The sequence below is a fragment of the Oreochromis niloticus genome, linkage group LG7, assembly GCF_001858045.2.
Source record: "Oreochromis niloticus isolate F11D_XX linkage group LG7, O_niloticus_UMD_NMBU, whole genome shotgun sequence".
NCBI lineage: Eukaryota > Metazoa > Chordata > Actinopteri > Cichliformes > Cichlidae > Oreochromis > Oreochromis niloticus.
In genome coordinates this window covers 40270631-40298199 of record NC_031972.2, presented here as the reverse complement: position 1 = coordinate 40298199, position 27569 = coordinate 40270631, and the positions used below count along the sequence as shown (strand labels likewise).

At 39.8% G+C, this 27569-nt stretch overlaps 2 protein-coding genes across 3 annotated transcripts in view; both read left to right on the top strand.

Moving 5' to 3' along the window:
• Positions 1-13881, top strand: part of pot1 (protection of telomeres 1 homolog) — a 52249-nt gene extending 38368 nt beyond the window's left edge. Inside the window, exons 11-20 of the mRNA XM_005454213.4 lie at positions 7515-7696; positions 8851-8948; positions 9583-9609; positions 9935-10091; positions 10408-10616; positions 10744-10879; positions 11607-11689; positions 12409-12503; positions 12883-12988; positions 13608-13881. Of these exons, the coding sequence (XP_005454270.2) occupies positions 7515-7696; positions 8851-8948; positions 9583-9609; positions 9935-10091; positions 10408-10616; positions 10744-10879; positions 11607-11689; positions 12409-12503; positions 12883-12988; positions 13608-13726 (1212 nt within the window). The 3' untranslated portion in view covers positions 13727-13881. The remainder of the gene's footprint in view (positions 1-7514; positions 7697-8850; positions 8949-9582; positions 9610-9934; positions 10092-10407; positions 10617-10743; positions 10880-11606; positions 11690-12408; positions 12504-12882; positions 12989-13607) is intronic.
• A 1804-nt stretch (positions 13882-15685) lies between these two features.
• On the top strand, positions 15686-23223 carry gpr37a (G protein-coupled receptor 37a). 2 transcript variants are annotated; one of them, XM_005454215.3, is made up of 2 exons: positions 15686-17887; positions 20904-23223. In XM_005454215.3, the coding sequence occupies exons 1-2, from the start codon at positions 16982-16984 to the stop codon at positions 21747-21749; spliced, it is 1752 nt and encodes a 583-aa protein (XP_005454272.1). In that variant the 5' UTR covers positions 15686-16981; the 3' UTR covers positions 21750-23223. The 2 variants fall into 2 exon arrangements, with proteins under 2 accessions (XP_005454272.1, XP_005454273.1); XM_005454216.3 differs by having other exon boundaries at positions 15689-17887; positions 20916-23223.
• The last annotated feature ends 4346 nt before the right edge of the window (positions 23224-27569 follow it).

Here is a 27569-nt window from a genome sequence, read left to right as displayed (position 1 = left end):
GCATATCCCTGCAGTAATAAGGCCTGAGTGTGGCTTAATAAATTGAACTCAGCTTAACAAAAATGTGGTTTCAGGGCATATTTGTCTAATTCCGAAATTTGTTTGATGATCTGAAACATTTCACTGTGACAAATATGCAAAAAACTAAAACATCAGGAAGGGGGAAAATACCTTTTCACAGTAATACATTTTAGGAGTTTGCTAGAGTAGCTTTCAACCCTGAGATTGAGTGATTGAGAGTGAGTCACAGTTGGTATTCAAGGGATGAGTCATCTAGATAGATCACTGATGTTTTGCTTCCAGGAAAACAGCTTCTATATTGATGTCAGTTTCTATAAGTATAGTTTCAATGTTCATCTAACACTCCAATGTCATCTTTTGGAGGTAAACAAGGAAATTTTAGGTACAGGAAAACTGGTCTAAAGATGTCAAAATTTCAACAACACTTGTCATGTAAGAAAACCACTTTACTGGAAGACCATTATATCATGGTAGGTCTTACATTAATGTTGCTAATTGGAGATACATGTTGAATGTATAACTTTGTTTAAGCACGTGTGGGGCTTGCATAGTCTTCTCTGGAATTCCATTACTTGCGTTGTTCCTCCATTGTAGCGTTCCTACATCTTCTTCTGGGTGGGAGGCGTGAGGCGACCTTCACACTTAACTTCTGTTTTGTTGGTAAGACGTGGTGTAGTTTGGACCATTGGGGTTTGAAGATGTTCTTCTGAAGGACCTCTCTGATGAAGGTTGGATATTATGGACCACTTGAACAGTGGAGTTTAGAGCACAATAAAATTAAACTGTTGATTCGTCTGTGGCATGCAGGTTCATCTGATCCTTATGGAGAATAGAATTATTTGATGTAGTCATTGGTCTATCAGTGATAAACTCACAAAATGTGAATTTATGTTTTCTGATTGGAGTTGACTTCATTGACATTGGAGCTAAAGGCAATATTGTTGTCTATTTTATGCCAGTTTCTGCACAGAGTTTAGCCAGTTTATTCTTCGGGACAACCATTTTGTCTTTCAATTAAGTGTCTGGATTGCTTATTAATTACTGATAGATTTCAGCTTGTGTGATGACTTTCCATGCCTTTTCACACCTCCCATCTGTACATGTTCAATATTTTTTTTCCCCTGTGTCATTTCTGATTATTACATATGATTTATGGACATCTAGAGTTTAATTTATTTTCATGTGTAGATTGGATGGGTTGTTACTGACATCTGGGGAGAATTTCATGTCAATAGCACCTTTAGAAATATGTTTACATAGAAAATTGTTGACAATTTGCTTAATACTTAAATTACCAACTGTTATCACTGTAGTATCACTTATCAACCTGGTCTAAAGGGACACTGAGGAGTCATGCTTCACTGATAGTTCTTTGTTCATACAATTCAATATTATAGCTTTCCTGGCTCTTTGGTAAATACTCTTTGATCTACAAATTAGTTTGCTAGTAGACTGTGATTTATCAGTAAGATTAAAATTTTAAGGTCAATGGCAAGTTACCAATATGTTTCAGTAATATATGCACTCCCAGTTTGGATGTAAACAAAACCATTAGGGAAGATAGCCCATACTGAAATATACTGTAATTACACAAGTAATCACTCACCACTCCATATCATTTAATTCAGGTGTTCCAATCACTTCCATGACACTTCCATGACTGTGTATGAAAGCAAACACCTAGGCATGAAGACTGCTTCTACAAACATTTGTGAAAGAATGAGCCACTCTCATGAGCTGAGAAAATTTCACAACTGGACAAGTTGCTCAGGCGGCATCCTATCATGGCACCACACTGGAATTCACTCAGTCAAGAAAGTGGTAGATGATGTAAAATCACAGAGCGGCGTCAGCAGATGCTTAGGCATATGGTATACAGAGGTTGCACACTCTCTGCCAGAGTCAAGCACTACAGACCTCCAAACTTAATGTGGCCTTCAGATTAGCTTAAGAAAAATGTATAGAGAGCTTTGTGGAATGGGTTTCCATGCCCAAGCAGCTGCATCCAAGCCTTGTATCACCAAGCGCAAAGCCTCAGATGCAGACTGTAGAGCAGTGGAGACTTGTTCTCTGGAGTAATGAATGATGCTTCTCCATCTGGCAATCCAATGGCTGTGTGTGGGTTTGATGGTTGACAGGAGAACAGTCAGACTGCGTTGTGCCAAGTGTAAAGTTTGGTGGAGGGGGAATTCTGGTGTGGGGTCGGCCCCTTAATTCCAATGAGGGGAACTCTTAATGCTTCAGCATACCAAGACATTTTGGATGATTTCATGCTCCCAACTTTTCAGGAACAGTTTGGGAATGGCCCCTTCCTGTTTCAACATAACTGCGCACCGGTGCACAAAGCAGCGTCCATAAAGACATAGAGTTTGGTGTGGAAGAACTTGACTGGCCTGCACAGAGTGCTGACCTCAACCTGAAAGAACACCTTTGGGATGAATTAGAGCAGAGACTGCAAGCCAGGCCTTTTCATTCAACATTTGTGTCTGACGAATGGTCAGAAATTTCCATAAACGCATTCGTAAACCTTGTGGAAAGCCTTCTTATAGCTGCAAAGGGTGGATTGACATCATATTAAATCTTATGGATTAAGAATGTGATGTCGCTCAAGTTCACATGTGTGGAAAGACAGACCAGCAAATACTTTTCACAGTTTATTGTAGGCACAATAGGAACACTGTAGTATTTTAACTTTGTTACTAGCAATATACGAACTCCATGCTTGGTGTATAACTGAGGGTCTATTTAAATGTTTTGTCTCTTGTGCTACCTGAGAAGTTGGATGTTGGACCTGGAAGTGACATCACTCTCCAGCAAGGCAAAGGTGTCCGTGTATCACCAGCACTACCTAGGCTATTCCTATTTCTTTTTTGTTTTGTTTTTTTTTGTCCAAAGCAGAGCTGCATCATGTCTAGAGACAAAACCCAATCAGTGCTCTGTGTGCTCAAGCCAGCCAAAAGTACAACTGATTTGGATATCTGACTTGTGGAGCCATGTCATCTGAGAAGTCGGATACGGAGTACAGGATTTCCGATTTACCATTTGAAATGGAATGCGGCATTATCTTAATAGTCTGGGGAGTTGTGTAAAAATAAGATAAAGAAGCATGTAGTTGTGAAATTTGAAATGCTCTGATATTATCTCACCTTAAGAGGTAAATAAATGCATAGTCATGCCAAAGCCAAAGCCACATGATTTGATGTAAAACTCAGGACGTTCAGTGACCACGAAGGACCAGGCTACAACAAAAACACAAAGGATGAGCGGTAAAGTTAATGGTCTGGTCAGGTGGCAGATCAAAGGTTCAGTCGTATGAAATAAAAGCAAATGCTCACATCCAGTAGGTGAGGAGCTTCCTTTCCCCTGCGGTGACCCCTTGTGTATAACAGAATAGCTGAAAAAAGCTTTTCTTATATCATGTCTACATGTCAAATTATCCTTCTCAGATTAATGAAAAATGATCAATGTAAATGAAAGCATGCATTTGTTGACGTGAGAGAATAGCTTCAGCACCTTTTGTACGCAGTGCGACCTTAGTCTTCTGACCAGCTGAGTTAGGTTCTTGTCTAAACATAGTGCTATTTTTCTCTGCTGCTCATTATAATCATACCTGGGGTCTCTGGGCTGCTGCACAGGATTTAATGTGTGCATACAAACAACAAGCTCGAGTGGGCCACATCTGAGTCGACACCCCATGACACTGCCGTTATTTGTCCTTCCATCTGTCCTCTTGTGATTTCCCCCACTCTTCCAGCTTTAGTCACCCTCTCATTTCTCGCTACACCTTTTTCCAAACACTAACTGTGGTAAATTCTTTTAAACCGTCATGTAGCACTAAGAAAACACTGCCATCTTCCGAGTACTTAGGGTTGTTTTCTTCCATCTCACTCTGCTAAATATTCAGGTCTTTGGAGACCAAACAAAACTGAGACTCTGCAAGCAAAAATACTCTGTATTTGGTCTCACTGGTTGCTTCCTCCCCCAGTGGGAGTTTTATGATCTTAATTGTAGTTTTTATTTAAACATAGTGTTTTCCTATGCTCTTAGGAAGTGCTCCTGACCTTGTAGAGTGGTTGAAGTAAATTTAGGTATTAATGGTTACTGCAAAGGTTAAGATATTTTAAATGATATTTTTTTGACATCTTTTAATCAGTAGGTGAAATTAAAATGGCACATAGGCATTGTACATGGCCATGTGATGATAAGAGATTGATATACAGTAGAGGGAGAGTTATTGAAAAAAGGTTTCTTTACATCTATCTGACTTCTTTGCTCAAGGTTGCTGGCACATTGTTTGCTGTGGTATCATTTTTGTTTGTTGTGCATGAATGCAGAAGCTTAGGGATTCCCACATGACACAGAGGAAGACAGCAGCGACAGTTGGTAAATACATTATTGGTTAAATAAGCTAACTGCACTTGATGAACGCCTGGCAGCACAAATGAACCAGCTAATGGACGAGATGCACCCGGAATGGCTAACTGAAAGCCAGACACTTCTGACCCCCAGAAGAAACCAACCCATCCAGCCAGTCCCGGCATCATAGTGGCTAAAATGAACAGGCACATGATTCAATACATGAGGCCCAGAAAGGAATTGTTAGACACACCAGATACTGGTAGACAGAGCAGTCAATCAAGACTGTAAGACCATACTGACCAATCTGCGCACTGCCTGGATTGATTACAAAAAGGCTTGTGACTCAATGCCTCACACGTGGATCCTGGAATGCTTAGGGCTGTACAAGAAATTTAATGGGGATGTGGAGAACAACACTAGAGGCCAACTTCAAGCCAACTGCACAAGTCACCATCAAGTCCGGGATTTACCAAGGAGCTCTGTGCTTACTTTGTTCTGCATAGCCCTGAATTGCTCATTAACAAGACTGGCTATGTATACTTACTACAAAATGGAGCAAATGTTAGCCATCCAGCTATATGCCAGGAGTGATCACTAGGATCTATAGCAACGACATCAGAATGTCATTTGGACTGGAGAAGGGTAGCTGGGTAGTAATAAAGACAGGGAAGGTAGTCAGAAGTGAGGGAATTGCGCAAAGGCAACATTGCAGATACTGAGGATAGCTACAAGTATCTTGGAATCCCTCAGGCAAATGGGAACCATGAAGAAGCCACTAAGAAAGCTGCAACCACCAAATACCTGCAGAGAATAAGGCAACTCCTGAGGAGTCAGCTTAATGGGAAGAACAAGATCTGGGGATTCAACACCTCGGCCCCACTGTCATGAGATTCTCCTGCAATAATAACCTAGTCAAAGATAAAAGCCACTGACATCAAAACAAGAAATCATCTCACCATGCATTAAGCTTTACCACAGGGACCACGGCAACAGTGATTCCCATGGGAATTGGAGCACTCAGGGAACTGACCCCAAAACTAGGGGAGTGGCTTCCTAGTTATCACATTCACAATGTTTTCAGAAATGAAAACTCAAGAAGGAAGTCACCTAGGATTTTCAAATAAGTATCATAGGTGCATCTACTAAAAATCTCAGTGACCTTTTCCTCAAGTCAGAGTAGGTTTTCTGAAAATCGTGTGAACACAATAATTTGAGTAAGATGTCACCTAGGATTTTCAAATTGATACCAACAGGTGCATCTACGGGGAGGTTGAGAGGTTGCACTGGCAGCCAGTGTTTATTATGCTTATAAACTGTGAGGTGCAAAATGAGCTGACTGAACTATGCAGGAAATCATATTGTTACATTATTGCTATTCATTTATTTATTTGTTGATTATTTATTAAATTTTAGCTTTCATTTGCTTGGACAATGGAGAAGGGTGACAGGAAGGTGGGGGGGAGTGGTGGAGAATGAAAGGCAGAAAATGAATAAAGATTGAAAATCAAACCAAGGCTCCTGCTGCAGGAACTCTAACCTTAAGTACAAGTTTCCTACTCCCACATTTACATTATCTTCATAGTTTTGTGGTTACAGTGCCTGCGGTAGCTGATGCTTTATCCTGCACATTGCGATGCTTTACATTGTCATCCCAGAAGAAGCCATTCCCATTACGATTCTTAAATTCTTAATCAGAGCTTAATGTGGATCACTTAGAACAACTTTGTAGTGATTAGTAGTCACACTCTCCAGTCTAAGAACAACCGGGCCCAAGCCATAACCAGATCTTTAGTGTTTGTGTCAAGGATTCAGGACATTGCTTTGATTAGCCTTTGGCCATATGTATGTGTCTAGCTCTCAAAGCATCATTGAGTTGTTCAGAGACTTGATTACTGAAGTGTTTTTTGATAATAAAGGTGGGGACAGATTGCTTTTGGCTACAGGCTCATCACAGCTGAGAGGGGGAAAAAACCCAAAAAACAAAATGACAACCCCCCCCCAAATCCAATGAGCAGCCTCTGAATCACTGTCACCACCACTGACTAGGTAGGTTTGGTGCAACATTGCCATCTGCTGATAAGTAACTGGTATTAAAAAAAATATAGCTGGAGAAACATTTTGCAGCTTAATTGACAACAGGTCAATAACATGATTGGATATGAAAAACACCGTCTTAGAGAGGGAGAGAAGTGCTTCTCAGAAGTAAAAATGGCCACAGATTCACCAATCTGGGAAAAAAAATGTGGAAGAGTTTCAGGATAGGGCATTATAGTCGTGCTGTGGTTAGCACTGATGCCTCAAGGCAATAAGGTCCTCAGTTTGAATCTACCGTCTGACCCGAGGCTCTCTGTGTGGGGTTTTCATGGTCTCCCCATGTTTGTCCGGAAACTCTGGCTTTCTCCCACAGTCCAAAGGCATGCAGTTAGTGAGGTTAGGTTAAATTTAGAATCACCAATTAAACAATCGTTAGAAGAAATTGTCACATAAGGGCAAAACATTTGGGTTATTATATTTGGGATGTATGCAAGATTCGACTATATAAACGCTGACATGTGTACACTTTGTATTCATATTACTAACATTGCTTGTGTACACTGTATTAAAGTTTTGAAGGATGTTGAAGTTTTTCAAAAAACAACACAAAGCATCCAGGTGTTGTTACACTGCAGCTCTCAGAGTTAGACGAGGCTCTCTATAACTATTTTCTTCCTGTGATTAATGTTCCACATGTCGGTGTCACTGAACTCACACCGAACCCTGAGTTGTTCCAGATGGTGACTTGCGTGGCACCAGTGAGAGAGTGGGAGAATGTTTGTTGTTGCTCAGACTGAAAATAGTGACATCATCTGTTGTTTGTCTTTTGTCTTGCTAAATGTTTTTGTGAAACTCAAGCCAGAATACATTTACAACAAACTTCACAATTGACTTGCATTTTTGTGCTGAGGTCTTTATCTCTCTTGCAGGTTACTAGTTGAAAGCATATTTTGTTTTTTGTTGTTTTTATGGCATTTCAATAATAAAAAGTTTTTTCTTTGCTGAATTTTTTTTGTGGGTTGTTTTTTTTGTTTTTTTTTTTGTGTGTGTGTGTGGGGGGTTTTTTTTGGGGGGGGGGGGGGGTGTGTGTATCCCATCAGCCCGGAGTCTTCCTGAGGATCTTCAACCTGCGAGCAATTCCAGGATCCAGTCAAGTGCGTGGCCTTACCAGCAGCCAATTACAGGTAGATCACCTGGCTTTTCATCTGCACGGAGGGACGTCGTATAGCAGAGGGATCCGGATTCTCCCTGATAACACCCCCGATGTGCAGGAGCTGAAGAGGTACGGTGGGAGATGAGAGAAAAATGTGATTATGTTCCTCGACTGCAGCAGAGGGGTGGAGCAGTGGGTTCAGGGTGTGGTGTCAGGTGATGACTGACCAAAACAGCTGACCTCCATCATCTTATTGTGCCTATTTGGGTAGTTTGCCGGGACCTGGTTTCGGAGCATTGTGCAAGCTGTATGAACTGAAATTGAAAACCTTTTGTAAACAAACAGTCATGTGCATTACAAGTCTGTGTGAGTGGGGTCCTTTTGTCACAGCACCACTGGAGAATATAAAGAAAGATGTGTTTATTAGTAGCACACTACTGCGCACCAACACTGTTTTAGTAACTGTACCAGTTGAGTAAGTAAGAACTACTTTAGACACTTTTTTTTAGATAAATGGTATTTTGTTGAATTTAAGTTTTAAGGTCCTCAAAAGGACAAAAATAACTTCATAAAGGTGATCAGGTTACAAAACAGGTAGTCAAGACACAAAGTTATTTGGCCCTTTTTAACTTTGTGAAAAATTGTAAGAATCCAGTCCCAAAAACATTTAGTGGGCTTAAAGAGCAGTTTCCTGTTGTAAATAAAGTATTGTCTGTCTTATTCACTTGTTTTCACACAGACGCATTGCGCACAGGTATACCATTGTTTACAGTGTGGCTGGTCGCTTTTTTAAGTTTTTACTTTGCAAAAATGAACCTAATTTCTGCGATTCAGTACCTATGAAATTTCAGCTTTCATAGATGGTGCCAAATTGCAAAATGCTTAGCTATGTCTAAAAAACCCACACCAGCGTTGATCTTTCCATAGGTAATGTCCATATATCGATTCATGGTTTTCTTCAGTTTTTGGTTATATGCTATAAAAGACAAAAAAATGAGGCCAGGAACTCCACACTGTCTTGAAAAAACAGTTTTAGGGAAACCTACTCCATGGTTAGCTGTCCATAACAGAGCATTATTGCCACCAAGACTTAATCTTGGTTAAGAATCAACCCTGTAGTATGGATGCTCTTGTTTTTGTCTGTAAACTATAATTTTATTGTAGTATTTGATTAATGTCCCCGGTTTTATTTGCTAAGTGTATAGTATTTTTTGTATTCATCTTTGTTTTTAATAAATAGCAGCACTAAATGCAATTTTTTTTCTTTTTATTTCTGTTTTTAGAGTTATTGAAGCTTTTCATGAAAATGACGAAAAAGCACTCTCTGAAATCAACGACTCCGATCTCTTGGAGGTCTGGAAAACTCCACCAGAGTCTCTTGGTACGAATGAGCTCTAGATTTCGCATTTCCATACTAACTATGGTCACTGCTGCTCCTGCTGCTGTTTCAAACAAGCCTGATTTTGCAAGACACTTATATCATTGCTCATGCAGTAATATTATGTGTATAACACTCCAAAAACTGTAAATTCCAAATTCACAATTTAATTTATACCTTTGTTAAAAAAGATGGAAGATATCATAGTTTCTTTTAAAATTATGATTGTGAAAAACAAATATTATGCTGTATTTGAGCTTCATATTTTACCTTAACAGACCTAAACATTACAGGAAGATAGGAATAATAATTGAATTCATGACATAATTAACACCCAAATTAATTTACTTTTGTCCTTTGAAAGCTTCTGTTTGTGTAATGCTTGTATAGTGTTTACCTTTTATCTGTACTGAATAACTAAAGAAATTTATAAATACAAATGTAGTGTTTATTGTACTTCCATGTACTTCTTCAGATATTGCTTTAAAAACCGTTGTTCAGTATCAAGGAGATGTTGACTTTAGGATAGTGAGCTGCTCTTGGGTGCTTAATTTAAGCCTGTCCAACTTAATGCTTATTTATTTGCCTTCTTGTGTTTCGTTCCATCTTTGATGCTTCGATTTGTTCTCTGTTGTAGATGGTGAAACAGTGGATTGCAGTACAGGTATGAAATTCAGCACTGCATTGGTAAATGCTAATTGGTTGGTTTTTGAAGTGCAGGTAATGTATTATAATGAATATAAAGCAGTAAATTATGGATGACCTATCCTGTCAAAATAAAAACCCTCAAAGAATGACTCAGTGCATATAATAATTTTCAAAATAAATCCTCTGCTTAATTTATTTTAAAAATGACATCTGTATATAATTTCTAATGTGGTTTTGTATTTATTTACCATTTTAATAATTGTTATCCATTTTATTTACTATTTACTACCAAGTGTTTAATCATTAACATTTTTCCTCTGTGGTTTGGTTTTTGTGTTCAGAGAGAAGCTGTGGCCATGACATGCAGACGGTGACACTATCTGAAGTTAAGCGGAGTGGCCCGGGTCGAGTTCACCATGTCAGGGCCCAGCTGAAGGCCTATGAACCCCACAGACTCCATGAGGCGCTCAAGCTTTACTGCAGCAAGTGTAAATCAATGTAGGCACATACGCTGTATCCCTGTAGCTGTATGTGGTAATGTGTAGATTTTAGTGCTGTCAGCGTTAATCTCGTTAAAGTGCAGCGTGGGGCTGCACAGCGTCAACGCGTTAACAAGCTAACCGCGCTAACGCGTTGACGCCGTCCAGCCCCACGTGCGAGGCAATCCGCGGTAACTCGTTAACTGAGATTTTCCGCATTTAAGCAGTTGTGGTGTTAGCATCATTTTAACGAGATTAACGCTGACAGCACTAGTAGATTTTGATTTGATCTCAGATGGTGTTGATATACAAGTTTAAAATGATGCTGATCTCAGGCAGGATATCCCAGATGATGAGCTGTTGGAAAGTATCTTCTCTGAGGCATCAAAGGACTGTGGACCCTGCAGTCCCCCACCATGGACGCTCTCTGGACAAGTCAGCCTCCCAAGACACGCCCCAGGTCCCTCAAACCGAGCTCTGACTGTTTACCTGCTCACTCAGCTTATGTCTGAGGGCAAAATCAAGGATGTCATCTTGCTCATGGGTAACAATCAGCAATTATTAGAAAGCATAAAAGCTAAAAACATATCAAAAGAAATATCAAGACTGTTGTCTAAGAATCCTTCCATCATCAAATCCACAAAAACTCCGATATCTTGGGTATCTTACAGGTTCAACACTGGAAGAAATGTGCCAGCTCATGGCCAGCTACCAGAACATCATCCCCGTAAGGTCATCAGGAGGTCACCTGTCTCTGCTCGACCTATCTGCACCTTTTCTGTTCAGAGGCAGGAAGAGATACTACGGGTCAGAGATAAATCTCACACACTGATAGAGGGCAGGTGGAGCTAAGCAGGAGCTTGATCGGGCATTACTTTTCCATCAATATTGACAACCACTGATTATTATTTATACTTTAAATGGTTTTCTAAATTATATATTAAATGGTTATACACATATGAAATTTAAAGGTTGTAACGCAGACAAATAACAAATAAATAAATTCTAACACACCCTTTATAATGACTCAAATACAAGCGAGCGTAGTCATTTTAAAGGGTGTGTTTGAATTTTCATGACCTTGCCCACTTAAATGATGGATATTGAGAGACTGTCATAGGCTGTTATTTCCTGTCATTTTTATTTCTTTATTTTTATATAATTAAATATTTTAAGAGAATTCTCAGGAATAATTCGGTGATAACAAAAATACAGAACAGATGATGCATTTATTAATCCACAGAGGGACAGACTGTGGGGTCACTTATGTCACCACCAGATCAATTTCCACAGTGAGACAGTATGCTTGGTTTTGTGTGTGTCTGCTGTTGTTGCCTTGTCATTTTTCATATTCATAAGAACAGGTTACTGTCCTTAAACACATTGGCAGTTCAGAAGCTTTTATATAAAAATGTTTTTTGACCTTCAAATTCTGAGTCAAACAGTCGTGTTAGTTCTTGAACATGTCGATTCCATGACACCCTCATTATAGTGTGTGTGTGTGTGTGTGTGTGTGTGTGTGTGTGTATTCTAGTTGTAAGCGGTGCTCCGAGGCTGCAGTGAGGGAGCTGAGTGCTGAAGGAGTTGAGATGATAGATGAGAAAATTATCGCTGAAGGTGAGACAGAGATTGGTTTGAATCATCAGACTGTTGGAGTAAATATTGGAGGTGGAGAAGAGCTGAAAGCAATTCAAACTAACAGATAACACAAAATTGCCAATGCTGCATGTTCGTAGGGACCTGTGGGTTTGGGTTTTGGGAGGAGGGCTTTATTTTGTTTTGTTTTGTTTTTAAATGTAAGACAAAAGGAGGCTTTGTAGTAAAAATGAATATGGAGAAAGTAATCATTTTTTCTCCCGACTATCTTGTTTTTTTACAACTTTTTCATAACTGAAGCCAAAATCATATTTCAACTTCCAAGTTCCCAACAGCGCAACAGAGAACAAAGCCCAAGTGAATAATGTGGAGGATTAATGTGATTATTGTGGCAAAACAAACTCCTCATTTATCAGATGTCAGCTAAGACTTCTCAGGCTGCACTTTTTCCTCCGTGAATATTTGCACATTTTTTCCTTTTTACTGTCATGGCATTTGAGTATCTTTGTGTTTAGAGTGTTGGTTAGACAAAACAGGACATTTAAAAATGGCATCTTAGGAAAATTTCTTAAGCACTTTTGGTCTTAATAATAATTTTTAAAAATTGTCATGCAACCCTGTGTTTTCCTGCGTTTGTGTCTTTTTCCACTTCTTTGTAAAAATTCCTGGCTGATCTCTGTCCAGGTCATTTTTAACTTCTGAAATAAATCACGTGGTGTTTCTGCTTCTCTGGTCTGCAGCTCTCGGCATTCAGCCACTGCAGTTCATCCTGCTGATGAAACTGGAGCTGCAGGATGCCACCGACAGGCTGGATGTCTTCCTGTGGAGACATGCTGTGAGTTTCACACTTTGTTTGGTGTCAGATGGGATTAGACAAAGGGAGAACATCTGGATTTATTATACATTTCACTGTTGTCTTGTAAAATTTTGCCCTGTTTGAGTTTTTTTGCCCTAATAAAGTCAGGTCCAAAATTGATATATTTTGGTGTTTTGGATGTCAACAAATCAAATTCTGAATTTTTAAAAGCCCTTGTCAGAAGGCAAAACATTCCCGAACCAAGAATGTGGGTAAAGTAGAAACATTGGTTTGCTTCTTACAGCAAGATATAAATAAGAGGATAACTGAAAGTAAGTTTTGTTCATAATGTCTGTGGGCTTTGTAGATGTGATAAATAAGTGCTAGTTGTGAGTTTTACTCTTTCTTCTTTCATCAGGAGTCGTTCTTCGGTGTGTCTGCAGAGGATGCTTCAGCCAATCAGGAAGCTCAGAACAGCATCTGCCAAATCATGGACTCTCTCTGTCCACCGGGTGGCAACGTGGGTATGTCTGTCAAACCCATATATATGTACCATAACCCATATATGCACTTTAAACCTGCATTTTTTTTTTTTTAAAGACCAATAGGTCCCAGTTCCTCTGGTCATATAAAAAGACAAGTCTGCTTGTATAGACATGTCCAGCTACCTGGATCTGTTACTTCAGAAAAAAAACTTTTCTGATGAGTTTTTCATATCAGTTGCATCTTTCATGGTTTTTTGAAGTCCAGTTTCAAAACAGAAAGATGGAAATTGCAAAACACTCATAAAAATGTGACTTGACTCATGTCCATCTTTCATACAGTGTGTATGGTCAAATCATTAGAATGATTCTTCAGTTTTAGTAACAGAAACATAATAACTTTAGATCTAAATTGTGTAACGAACTGGACCAAAACATAGAATCAGACGTGACATACTGAAAGCGTCAAAGGCATTTATTTGGCTTTTTAATATTTCTAAGTTTACAGCTCTGTGGTAGAGATCTGGGGAAACGAAACATTGCACAACATTGAACAATATATATCTGGACAAAAAAACACTGCCTGAAGCTTTGCAAAACCAGAAGCAGCAGCAGGTTTGTGTTGCTGGATGCTTTGTCATGTCTGCCTGTTCGTCCTCAGGTCAGCACCCATGGCTCGACTTATGTTTGATGGCATATCAGGCAGAGGACGATGATGGACAGACTAAGACCTGCTATCAGGTCTGTCACACCACTGTCGTGAAACCCTCATCCGAATGATCTGACACCACCTGCACCGCCTGTGGGAACGATTCAGATAAAATTCTGATGAGAGGATTCTGATTCTGTCTGTTGTTGTTTTATTTCTTTACATTTCTATTTATTGTGTACATACAAATAAAGTTCAGAACTGAATAAAATACCAACTACATTTTCTTGGCATTTCCTGTCCCGCCTGTTTAAACTTTTGATTACTTTTCAAAATAAAAGGTGAAAACTTTATTTTTTGTTACAGTGTATCCAGTAAGTATTCACAGCATTTCACTTGTTCCACATTTTGTGATTTTTACACCCTTATTTCAAAAATGGAGTAAATTCATTTTTCAGCTCAACATTTTATACACAATGATGACAGCGTGAAAAGGGTTTGCTTGAAATTCTTGCACATTTATTACGTGAGTATTCACAGCCTTTGCTCAATAGTTTAAGTACCTTTGGCGGCAATTCCAAGTCTCAGGTCTTTTTAACTATGAAGCTTCAAGCTTGGCACATCTATTTCTGGCCAGTTTCTCCTGAGAGGCTGGATAGATTTTCAGATCTCCTCAGAGATTTTTGTTCGGGTTCTGAGTCTGTCCAAATCTGAGCAACCCTGAAGCCATTCCTTTGTTATCTTGGGTATGTGCTTTGAGTTGCCCTATTTGAAGATGAACCTTTGCCCCACACTGAGGTCCAGAGTACTCTTACATATTTTATCTAGATGAAGATTTTTCATGCAGGGCTAAAGACTGTTCGAATTTGGCCTCAGTCTTTCCTGAAGATTCTTATCCTGAATTCCATGACATCACTCCATGACCTGAACTCAGAGTCCGTTTCCCACTTTTGCCAAATGCTTGAAGCTAGGATGTCTAATGTTATGAGATGATGGTTACCACATTAATATTCCTCCCTGTATACTTATTATATCTTGTGGCAACTTTAACTCCACAACTGCTCTGAATGCACCCTTCCAAATCTGAGAATCTTGTTAGCTGGATTGTCAAAATCGTTTTTTACAAAATCTTTGGTCAGGAGATTTTTTTTATTTTGCTAATTGCTCTGCACAGCACGCAGGACAAAGACAACACTTTGTATGATATAAATACCATGAGCAAACAGGAAACAAATGACATACCTGGTATCCATGCATTGGGATGGTTTACTGTATATTTCTTAAATCTACCTGTTATTCGCCAAAAAAAATTTGTAATTTGTCAGTCAAAATGCTTTCTCTCTCTACATACATACATACATGCATGCATGCATGCATACAGAGAGACAGAACCTCAGGACATAAATCTGAAGTAAATGCACGCCATGAAAAGGTGTCCAAGCAGCAACTGACTGTTAAGTCTATATTTATTGTTGACATTTTAACAATTGCTAACATGAAATGTATTTGCAGGTTAAGCTTTTTATTTATCTTTGGAATGATGTGTGGCATCACATTCTAGTGTCCTAAAACACTGAGCAGCAATATTTGCGCTTTATGGATGCAGTCTCACTCTCCATTTTATGAAAGCAGATCCTCCAAACACCTTTCAGTACTTATCTGTGGGTTTGCAGCACCGTCTGCTGGTCTACTGAGTATATTCGTGATGTGATCTAGTCCCCCAATTAAGCATTAAGTATGAATGCCCTTTACACTCTCTTTCATTTGCAAGGTTTAATCTATCAAGACATAATCAAAAATAATTTGGTCCTTAGCAGGTCTTAAAATGAGGTAAATCAGAATTATTGTTTGAAGGGCAAGAAAAATGCCAAACAGATTTACTTTCCCAAGTGGACCTTTTGCTATACTGGTCCACTTGATTGTCATAGTTTTTTTTTTTATCTTTGTTTTTTATTTTAAGTTATTACAATCAGAACAGGGGGCGGGAAAGAGAAATAAGAAGAAAAGAGAAGTTGGGAAGAGAGTTAACAAAGAGAGGGAAAGAAAAATGGAGAAGAAGAGGGATAGAGAGAGAAAAGACACTGAAAATCTGCTTCACCACCTGCTAAAAAAAAATAAACAAGCAAAACGAAAACACAGTAGGGAAACCACAGTAACAACCAACATAAGCATGAGTAACAGTAAATAATAAATACTAAATCTTACTGAGCAGCACATGAAACCTGCAACGCACAATATGTTTACAGGCAGCAGCCAACCAAGATGTGTCTGTGAGTACCTGTTTGTACGTGTGTGAGCGCTGGTATTTATAAGGTTTCTCCACCTAAGTGTCTAATAGTAGGTGTGTGGAGGCATAGCCCTGCCCCCAGGACATGAAGCAGGCATGGAGGAGATCCGGGCCCCAGACAGGCCCCTCAGAGCACGAGAGCCCAAGGAGGAGCACCGTAGGAATTTTAACCCACTCTCCTTTACACTAGGCTCAATTCATGTCTGCATCAGGTGCACCTGTAGCTGGGATATAATATACTGAGTGTGAACATTTTATATCCTGTTTAACTTTGAATAGTACAGGTCAGTACTAGTGCACTATTTAATACCCAAATTTTCCATCTGATGGCACACAAGAGTAAAACAACAACACATTTCTTTTAAAGGAAATTTCAACTTATATGTTTTGTTGTTGTTTTTCATATGCTCCCCTTTTGTGCCTGAAAACCTTTCACGTGAACTCTTAAGTACAAAAATATAAATCAAATAAACATGTTTCCAAATTCTGGAGCAACCATAAACATCATTTTTCTGGCGATACACATCGGTACCGTAAAGCATGTTTAGAATATTGGACATAACGGTTTAATGTAGTATCCGATGGGATTTAATAGCAGGTTTAACAGACGATAACAACCACCACCCTCGGCCCTAGTCCCCCTCCCTCCTCCTCCTCTTCTTAGACGCTCTGTTACATCGAGCTTGGTCGTGTCTCTACTCGCATTCGTCGGTGCTCCACTCCGGTCTCCGGGCGCTCCGGCCCTGCCGCGCGTGCAGAAACGTACTGTGGACCTACTCGGGGATTCTCCATCCCAACACCCAATTCCTGACGCTGAGGATTCACTTATTTAGTTCGCAGTTTTCAGCCCAGTTTGAAAACTTTTCCGATCAGATTTTTTTTTCTCACCGGTGATGCCTCCGGACTGGAGACGCACTGGGACGCACCCGAACTTGAAAGGTGCAGCACTCTTAAACGGCCAAAGACTTCGAGGAAGCTCTGTGTACACAAAAATGAAAGAAAGTTGACGGCTTGGCGGCAGATTTGAGTTTAAAAACTATTAAAACCCAGAGATGGATCAATCGATCACACTGTTTCATTTTGCGGTTTAGCCAGAGCCATGAGGATGTCTGCAGCCCTGAGTCTCTTGTGTTTGTGGCTGTGCAGCGAGGCCGTCGTTTGTCAACTTCACTGGGACAAAACAAAGACGACTTTTAGTCCTTATAATAAATCCGCCACCGCTGAAAGGAATGTGCACAGCCGGAGATGGCGCACAGTCAGCGAGGAGGACCGTGGGGGGACACGCAGTGCGAGTGCAGAAGCCTCATGGCTGGTTCCTCTAAACTCCTCGTCGTCTGAGCTGCTAGAGAAAAAGATCACCAGGCGCTCTCTGCGTGAAGGTGGCGCCCAAAGTGGAACTCCGTCATTTTTACCAGAAGTTCTAGTTTTAGGCACGAAAGAAAATAATACAGGTGAGCCGAGCAATGAGGTATCTAAACAAACCCAGCATGGACCCAACTGCACGCGCAGGATGAGTGGACGCACACGAAGGCAAAGGCGGGTTGCCGTATCCGGCAGGGCGACGCACAGCGAGCCGCTACCTGTGGCCATGGCGCAGGAGCTAGACGCCGACCCCCCCTTCAGACTCAATACAAGTGACTATGAGGACGAGTACTCTCTCCCGGACTTCCCCGACACCACGCAGCTCGTTCCGGTGAACACGCGAACCAGACGCAAGCAGGTAAAGAACCCATTCTATCCGGTAACCGCGGAGTCGTACGGAGCCTACGCTGTACTGATAACCGCCGCCCTCATCTTTACAGTGGGCATCATCGGGAACGTGTCGATCATGTGTATTGTGTGTCATAACTACTACATGAGGAGCATCTCCAACTCGTTGCTGGCCAGCCTCGCGCTCTGGGATTTCGTCATCATCTTCTTCTGCTTGCCGCTTGTGGTGTTTCATGAGCTCACCAAGAAATGGCTGCTGGGAGAGTTCTCATGCAGGATTATCCCCTATCTGGAGGTGAGAGGCATGGTGGTGGGGTAGTGGTGGTGTGGTGGTTTGCTAGTCCCTCATGGTGCAGCAGATCTAATTGTAGCCGAGTTCATCTTACAGGTGAGACCATCGTGGTCAAGTGAACCGCCGCTTAAATTGTTTTGCGCATCTACACAAAGCGCTCTCCTTCGTTCTCCTCCTTCACACACAATAAATCCTCTAATAACTACCTGAGACTGGCTTCGAAAGTGAGTCAGTCCCTATATCAGTTTTTTTTTTTCCAGGACCTTTTTTCCCCAATCCCCAAGTTTCATTTTTTCTTCTTTTCAATTTTGCTGGTAATGAGCTTCTTCATTCATGATTTCTTGAAATCTTAAATGTGAATAACATCCACAATATATCTGTACAGAGTTCCCTCTCAGCCGGGTGCTGACATGTTAAAAGAACATTATTCTCAACTTCAACACATGTTCAAAAAAATTATCAAAAGTCCCTCTTCATAGTTGACATGAAACTTTCAACACATTTCTCCTCAGGCTCACCTACTCTACATCTGTGCTGAGTTTTATTTCTAAATTAAAGGTCAACACTGCTCAAATTGAAAAATTTAAAGGAATGTAATAATGACATGTTAAAAATGTATTAAACATCGTATATATGACAGTTGACATGAAATGTTCCTCTTCTTGGAAACCCACACTGTGTGTGTAGAGTTTCATCTTAACTGCATAATTTCAGGAGAAATCAAAGGACATTTCTGGTCAAACTCAACATGCTCAATCGAATATAACATCACATTAAAAAATATATATGTGCCACATCTGGTCTCTGCATGTTATAGAGGCCACACATGAACTCAAGAACAGCTTTAGTGCTGGAGTTTCATCCAAAGACAAAATACCAAATCAAGTGGAGCCAGGAATACACATTCTAGGGAAAACTGGGTACATAATCTTGGGAACATGTAGCAAGAAGCACACAACTATGGTAGGACAATGACAAAGGACAGCAGAAGACAGATAATAAGTACACACTGGATATCAATAGGAGAGGCAACAGGTTGGACACACAGGTGGAAGCTATAGACATAACAAGGCAGAGGAAGTAAACAACATGAGCCACAGAGAGCAATGGTTACCACAATAAAATAGGAAAACACAACTACATGGGCAACAAGGCTTAACTTACATGGAGGAGAACAGGAGAACTAGACAGAGGAAGATGAGAAGTCACAAGAATAAATGCAGATGAGACTGGGACAGCAAGGAACACAGAACGGAACAAATTAGTATCAACGAGACAGGAGAAGTAAAACTCAATACCAAGTACACAAGACTATCATTTGCTGCCTGGAAACTGGTTGTAGTTTTGCAGACCCAAATGCAGTAAGCAAGAGATGAAGGTTACCAAAGTGAGTCTTTTTAATGAATGTGCGATAGACGGTTCAAAGCAAAAGCCAAGACTCAGGAGTCAGAAGGAATAATTACTAAATTGGGAAATGCTGTGGAAAACACAACAATGTGGGACAAAGGACAAAGAGAGACTGAGACAATAAATGTAAGAGACAATGACTGAGGCAAGTAGAGGACAAGTGGAGAACCACTGCTAGAACGAGAAGACAAAGCACAGGTGACAAAAGACTACTAAAGTAAAAATGGAAAGTGACTAAAGAGATGACAGACTCAAACACAGAGACTTGACATAGTGAGTCATGATGGAGGATTCTATACTTTCTGTGACCCTGTGGTGTAAATTTTGTCATCAGACAGTTAGCATGAGGGTCTGCATGCCTGCCTCTTTTTGTGACCTCGTGAGTTGTCCAATGCATTAACTATGTGAACATCAGGTCTCCAGCAAATGAGTATAATCCAGGCTTAAAACCTGCTTAACAGTAATATCTACTCGGTTGTTGGGGTTCGAGGTCCCTGTGTCCGCCACAGAGTATAATCCAGGCTTAAAAAGATATAAACTATACAAAACAACAAATAGGCAGGGTACACATGGAAATAACCAGAAACGGACACAAAGAACTAAACGGTAAATAGGCTGCACTTTGCTACTCTACTTGAGCACTCAAAGCGCTACAATATGCTTTATCCATCCATTCAGAGGAGCACTTTTTGCTACATATTCTACAAGGATAGTTTAGCATGAGGACTGAAAGAACTAGGGATCGAACCATGACCCGTGGTCTACGATGCTTCACAATGTGGCAAACAAAAACAAACAACATGGATCAAAGTGAGGGCCAACAGAACATTAAATAATGACAAGAATTCAAAGACTATAACAGAAAACCCCAGGTCCAAAACCCTGGGGCAATCAGAACATTTCCATAATTTCTTCTGTTTCCCTACATATTAATGAATTCATAAGAAAGTTTAGGGACAATGGGCTGTACATAAAAGAGATGAGGCTTAGCTGACACTCATCAGCTACAGCTGCCTGTTTCTGGATACCCTCTGGAAACCAGTATCCAGATGGGTAATAAATGAAATGTACCAATGATACAGAGTAAAGAAAAATCCTTTGAGTCAAACTGGTTTTTGTAAAAAGATATTTCTGCTTTAAAGTTGGACCTTTATACCATGACTCTTCAGGGACTGACTCACTTTTAAAAGCATTTATTCTCACAAATGTATTACTTTAATTTTAATTGATTTTTTTTATCTGAATATCATCCCTTCCACTGACTCTATTACAAAAAACATCATATCCTTGCCTTTGAGACACTGATACTTGTTCAATTGTTGCTTACCTAAATTGCCACAGCAGGTTATCATGTCTGCAGCTTGTGACAACTGAAAGGGTTTTAATGTGACATCTGGAGACAAAAGGTCTTATTTATTGTGTTTAAGCTTCTTAGCAGTGGAAGCTTTTTGTCTGAGGCAGTGACCTACATGAGTTTATTGACGTCATTACCTCGCCACATTGTCACCTAATTGTCTAATTGTCTAACTCGGTTGTACTTTTTATTTTTACTTTACTTCACATAATTGTTACAGTTATGAAATTGTACTTTTAACGTTTAACCTGATTCTAGCCTTTCTCCCAGGTGGTTTCTCTTGGGATCACAACCTTCACGCTGTGTGCTCTGTGCATTGATCGTTTCCGGGCAGCCACCAACGTGCAGATCTACTATGAGATGATCGAGAACTGGGCATCTACCACTGCAAAGCTGGCGGTCATCTGGGTGGGCGCTTTGCTGCTGGCGTTGCCTGAGCTGCTGATCAGACAGCTCGTCACTGAGGACGACGAGCCACCTGATGTGACACCATGTGAACGTTGTGTAGTCCGCATCTCGACAGACCTCCCGGACACACTCTATGTCTTGGGGCTCACCTACAACAGTGCACGCCTCTGGTGGTACTTTGGCTGCTTTTTCTGCCTGCCAACGCTGTTCACCATCTGCAGCTCATTAGCCACTGCCCGCAAGATCCGCAACGCCGAGTGGGCCTGTGTCCGTGGGGGCAAGAAGCAGCTCCAGCTGGAAAGCCAGATGAACTGTGCCGTGGTAGCTTTGGCCATCCTCTATGGGTTCTGCATCATCCCAGAGAACATCTGCAACATCATAAATGTGTATATGGCGGCCACCATTCCCAGGAGAGCCCTGGACATTCTGCACCTTGTCAGCCAGATGATGCTCTTTTGCAAATCGGCTGTGACGCCCGTTTTGCTGTTTTGTCTATGCCAGCCATTCGCCCGAGCCTTCTTGGACTGCTGTTGCTGCTGCTGCGACGAATGTGGCCCGCCCCACTCCCCCACCACTGCCACTAGCAACACTGACAATGAGTGCACCACCACCGAGCTTGAGCTGTCACCATTTAATACCACCCGCAGGGAAGCATCCACTTCTGCCACCTACTCTGCTGTGGGGACCAACTACTGAGGTCACTAATCAACATTGCCATTGTACCAACCCATAGCTATGATTTTGCACACAAGGGTTCACCCTGCTTTCCAGCACTCGACGCTTGAGAGGGGAGGTACGATGCAATGTTATGATAGATTATTGACAAGCGGTCTCTCCCACAGTGTCCAAGAGTGGAACTACACCTGAGTGGATAAAGACCTTGTCTCCCCAATTTTAAACCTAAACAAACATTCAATTAAAAAGTTTAGCAAAAACTTGTTTCTAAAATATCTGAGATAATTCAAAGGACATACAACTATATATAAAATGAACATTTTATATATGAAGTAGTTAGTTACAGTTGTGTTCCGTTATGAGAGGAATTGCCTAAAACAACCCAATGTACGGCAGGGCTGGAATGGCTGCGGTGAAAGGAATGTGTGGATACTGTGGATACAAACTCTGAGACTGAGCTTCATCTGAGGGGATCAGCAGATAGTTTTTTGTTTGTTTGTTTGTTTTTAAAACACCCCAAACTCTTGAACACGCTTATGTTTACTGACTCACCGAATGAACCTGCTCTCTGTCTATTAACTGTTAAATATTTTCTATATTTGAATGAACAGTATTAGCCACTGGCAAAAACTTCAGTATTTTTAACGAACTCACTGGTATTTTTACTGAATCTGAGGTCAAAATCTGAAACAAGACATGGTTGGTACATTTCTGATGTCACGAGAATTTGTACCATAATTCAATTTGTTTAAAGATACTTTAGTAATTCTCCTTCGCACAGTTTAACTTTCAAAGCCAGAGGAGTGTATTTTACCTGTCGCTGTGCAGAAATCATTTTACATAAATATGCAGTTGTTTTAGCTCCACCAGCATTTCCTCCTGTGGTACAGACTTGTGTTACATTAGTACCGAGTGCAGTACCTAGATGTTTTAAACACAGTCAGTCACAGCTGTTTTTTCTCTTTCTGTTGAAAATTGTAGTTAATTATAGAAAAGTGTATAATTATCTTTTTTTTAAACATTTACATTTAGACAGACTCTATGTCTGTTGGCCCTTTGACACACTGGCGACCTGTCCACAGTATACCCCACTTCTTGTCCTCTAGCAGCTGGGATAGGCTGCAGCCCCTCTGTGACCCCTGATTGACTCCTAACCTTTCAAAGAAAGATTTTAAGATTGTATTTATATTATTGTAGGTTTCTACCTTACAATATATAGTGCCTTGAGGCAACTGCTGTTGTAATTTGATGCCACATAAATAAAACTCAATTGAATTTGAAGTAAATTTATATAGTAGTGAGTTCCCTTTCTCCAAACGGTCCTTTTAAGAAACTGTAATCAAAGTATAATTTAGTATAAATAAAGATTTCATTAAAAACATTTTCCCTGAAATTCATGCAACATTCAATTTTTAGTTTTTATCGTTTTATTTTTTTTTTCATTTGTTTTTTTTTTACAAGATGAAATATCACGTCAATAAAAGAAACAAACATATTTTTGGAGTATGGTTTTAATATGATATTGTCTTTTTTGTGCATCAAATTTCCACATGGCCACTTCAGTGTGGTCCCAAGCTGTGATCAAACACGAATCCCTTTTAAAAAGCAGGTAATGTTTCTACAAGAGTACATATAAGAGTACAGTGTTTCTATAAGCCCTCACTTATTACTGAACTGCTCCATTTAAATTTCTGCAGTCTTCAGAAATAACGTTACTGAATGAATGCTTTCTCCACATGCTAACATTTTTCAAAGATGATTATTTGTTTCACTGAGTTGAGGTTGGCTGTAGCATACTCCTTTGGATTTGATGTTTCTTTTGATGAGTTAAAAAATATATATATACATATCTATATATATATATATATATACATATATATATATATATATATATATATATATATACCAAAATTCACTACTGAGAAATTGGTCTCATCTTGCAGATTTCCAGAAACAAGCACCTAGAATGGTACTTAGCTGCTATGGGCCTGAGTTCTGTCAAGTTATTGGCACATTTAAATGTAGTGATGCTAGGTAGTGATTTGGCTTGGTCAACCGGGCTGCACAACAGAAATCAAGAGGTGCCAAAATGCAACCAAAGTGTAGTCTGGCTTAATGTGCACCTAACTGACTTAAGATATGACTATATGAGCAGGTTGCTCTTTACAGGCATTTTAATTATATATCATCGCAGGAGCTCAGGGATTCGCTGATAGTGCGATGCTGCAAAAGACTGAAAAGATTAGACTTTCTGTCAAGGTTTAGCTGTTCATAGAGCTTTAACACTTAGAAGACAAGAAAACATTTCTAAATGAAGGCAAGAAGTAGAGTGAGAGACGTCATTGCCATACATCCAGAGCACACAGCTACTATTGTTGCTGCAGTTCAAATTGAACTCGTTTACTCAGAATTGCAATCAGTCCAATTAACAGTTGAACCTCCTTAAAGCACGAACAGAAAGCAGACAGAACTGAAAAGTCAAATCAGAAATATAATTTATTATGAAAGTTTTTTTCCATCAAAAAACTGCTCTGATAGTTTATTTGCTGCATCACATTCAGCACAAACCTCAGCTGTTTTTTCTCTCACCATAATTTAGTCATCATCGTCACCATGCAGCTAACGTGGACAGAGCACGCCATTGTCCATGCTTTGTGTTGTCATGACAACTTAGGGAGTTTGTCTCTCAGCTGGGCCGGCACACTGAATAGTGTTACAGTGCCACAAACTGCACATCTAGCCTCATTTATGCTGAGACAATAAGTTGTTACTGATGGTCTTTTTGGCCTGAAACAGTGCAGTCAGTAAAAACACTGTAGGCAGTTTCTTCTTCTAGTGAAGTTGTTACTCTTAATTTAATTTCATTAATACATGTTTCTAATTAATATCTTAATTAAATTAAAGTGCACCCCAAGACTTTTTATTTTTTACTTTGCTTTTGTCCTTAAAGCAGTACCCCTTACCAGGCAGTGTAAGTACTGATGCAAAACTGCCTAATGCATTGAAAGCATTGATTTCAAAGTCACTTTTCTTGTTTGTGCCTATAAAAACACATCAGTGAAACTTCAAAAAAGAAAATATTGTCCAACACTTACTCCGCTGATTGCAACAATGAAGATGATGATGAGCTTATACAGAGGTGTTTCTTGACATGGGCTGAAAGAAGTTTTCACATTTAGGCCGTATTTACACTGAACATTAACACGATACTCAAAAATCTGATATATTCATCAAAATGCTCCTTATTGTTAACATAAATGACTTCTTCATTTCAGGAAAAATGCCACACATTTAACCCACTACCCAAGTAGTGGGTTAAATGTATTAACATGGAGGCAGAGGCACTCCTGTTACTCATTTTATTTAGGCTGTTTTAGGCTATAAAATCAAAAGTTTTAATGTTACGCAAATATTTTAGCATAAGTGCTGTTTCAAGTGTAATTACTGTGTAATGCAGGTTACCTGTAAGTTACAGTAGGGCTCACTACAATCATTAATACTCGTGAGTAATGCTGGACTCACAAAGAAGTCCTACCATTAATTAATATTTCAATCTTAAATATGAACAACCTGTCTCTATTAATCAGCTATGTACCACACGCCTTCAAGCTGACAGTTATTAAACCGTTACTTTAAAAGCCATGGCTTGACCCAGCTGTCTTATAGGCTAATCTCCAACTTAGCTTTTATCTCAAAAATTCTTGAAAGAGTAATCGGAAAAACAATTAACAGATCATCTGCAGAGGAATGGCTTATTTGAAGAGTTTCAGTCAGGTTTCAGAGCTCATCACAGCACAGAAACAGCTTTAGTGAAGGTTACAAATGATCTTCTTATGGCTTCTGACAGTGGACTCATCTCTGTGCTTGTCCTGCTAGACCTCAGTGCAGCGTTTGATACTGTTCTCAATAACATTTTATTACAACAGTTAGAGCATGCTGTAGGTTAATTATGGAGTTCCACAGGGTTCAGTGCTAGGACCAGTTGTGTTTACATTATACATGCTTCCCTTAGGCAGTATCATCAGATGACACAGTATACATTTTCACTACTATGCAGATGAAACCCAACTTTATCTATCCATGAAGTCTTAAAGACACAAAGACCTGGATGACCTCTAATTTTCTGTTTATAAATTCAAATAAAACTGAGGTTTTGTACTCGGCCCTGAAAATCTTAGAAATATGGTATCTAACCAGATTCTTACTTTGGATGACATTACCTTGGCCTCTAGTAACACTGTGAGGAACCTTGGAGTCATTTGTGAATAGGATATATCATTCAGTGCACATTTTTAAACAAATATGTAGGACTGCTTTCTTCACTTTGTGCAATATCTCTAAAATTAGAAACATCCTGTCTCAGAGTGACACTAGAGAGAAAAGACATTAAAAATCAGCTTTTTTTTCCTGCTGGGAAAAAAAGAAAACAAGCAAAATGAACAACACAGTAGGGAAACCACAGCAACAACCAAGATAAGCATGAATAACAGTAAATAACAAATGGTGAATGCTACTGAGTGGCACACAAGACCAACAACGCAGTAACAACAATACGCTTAGAGGCAGCAGCCAAGGAAGATAGTGTATCAGTGAACACCTGTGTGCATGAGCGCGCTTGTGCTCATTCACAGTTACACAGTTTCACCATCTAACTATCTCTCTAGTGGCTTCTGACGAGCTCATGGGCTGCAGTTGGTTGATTACTGTGAGGTGTGTGGAGCCAAGAGTGGGAGCCTGAATAAGCATTGCCCCAGAGAACAGACATAAAGAACAGAGACAGAGGAAAACAAACTTTGGCAGAAATACAGGGAGAACAGAGGGACCATGACAGAAACATTGTTAAAACAAAAATCACACGAATGTCCTTACTTTTTATGCCAACTTTATTTCATAAGGCTTGAAAAAAGCATTTGAGACTTTGTACTCATTAGTTTACTTTGACAGAATCTGACGGCCATTAGAAAGAAGGTTTAGAGCACTTGCATGTTGGCTTCATTTTTCAGACCAAAGATTTATGTCAGTCTTTTATAAAGTCTGTTGGTTAGTTGTGTTCCAACATGGGATAATTTTAGATCTATTCTCATATGAACTCAAGCATTGAGAAGTATAGATATTAACCTGATGGTGAAACTAAAAGGAAAATGTAGGGCTCACCAAACTTAGTAAATGTGAGCTATTTCATTATGATTCAGTGTTTCATTGTTGGCAGAAAATTTTTTTTATTTTCTTAAAAATCTTTACTTTCATCTCATCTTTTCGATTAACAGTGAATTTGTATTTATAGCATTTGTGTCGTCTGCTAATGGCATAACATTCTTGTTTAATTGTGTTCATAGCGGAATGATCCCGATGAGGCTCTTTTCATGTAAACCAAATTCTTCTCTAATCACCAGTTTGCCTTTGATTTGTTCTCTGGCACAAAATGTGCATGTTTAAGTCTTTTGTAAATGAAGCTGGCAGCCCCTGTTGCTGCTTCAGTAACTAGACAACACCATTCATTCAGAAACAAAGGGGTGATGGGTACACAGGCTTCAGTATTGAACAAGCTGCTCACTGACCTTCTCCCAATTGCTCCCAGGGCTGTTTTCTGGGATAAGAAAGATATCCCGGGAGGGCTGGAACTGCTGCCTCTGACTGGTGGAGGGGAGCCAGGCTTCCAAAGTAACCAAACTACTGATCCAGGATTTTGCAAAACAGAAGAAATTTGGTGGTCTTAAGCAAAACAGCGATAAAGCTAACTATCATAAAAAACTATGAAAAAACATGAAGTTCCTTAATGCAAGACAGGGCTTGCTGCCAAATTGCCAGGTCCATATTTCTATATTTTTTTGTCCTGGTTAT

Coding starts and splice junctions, on each gene's coding strand:
- gpr37a (XM_005454215.3), top strand. CDS start 16,982: ATGAGGATGTCTGCAGCCCTGAGTCTCTTGTGTTTGTGGCTGTGCAGC. Junction 17,888..20,903: donor GGATTATCCCCTATCTGGAG/GTGAGAGGCATG, acceptor ACCTGATTCTAG/CCTTTCTCCCAGGTGGTTTC.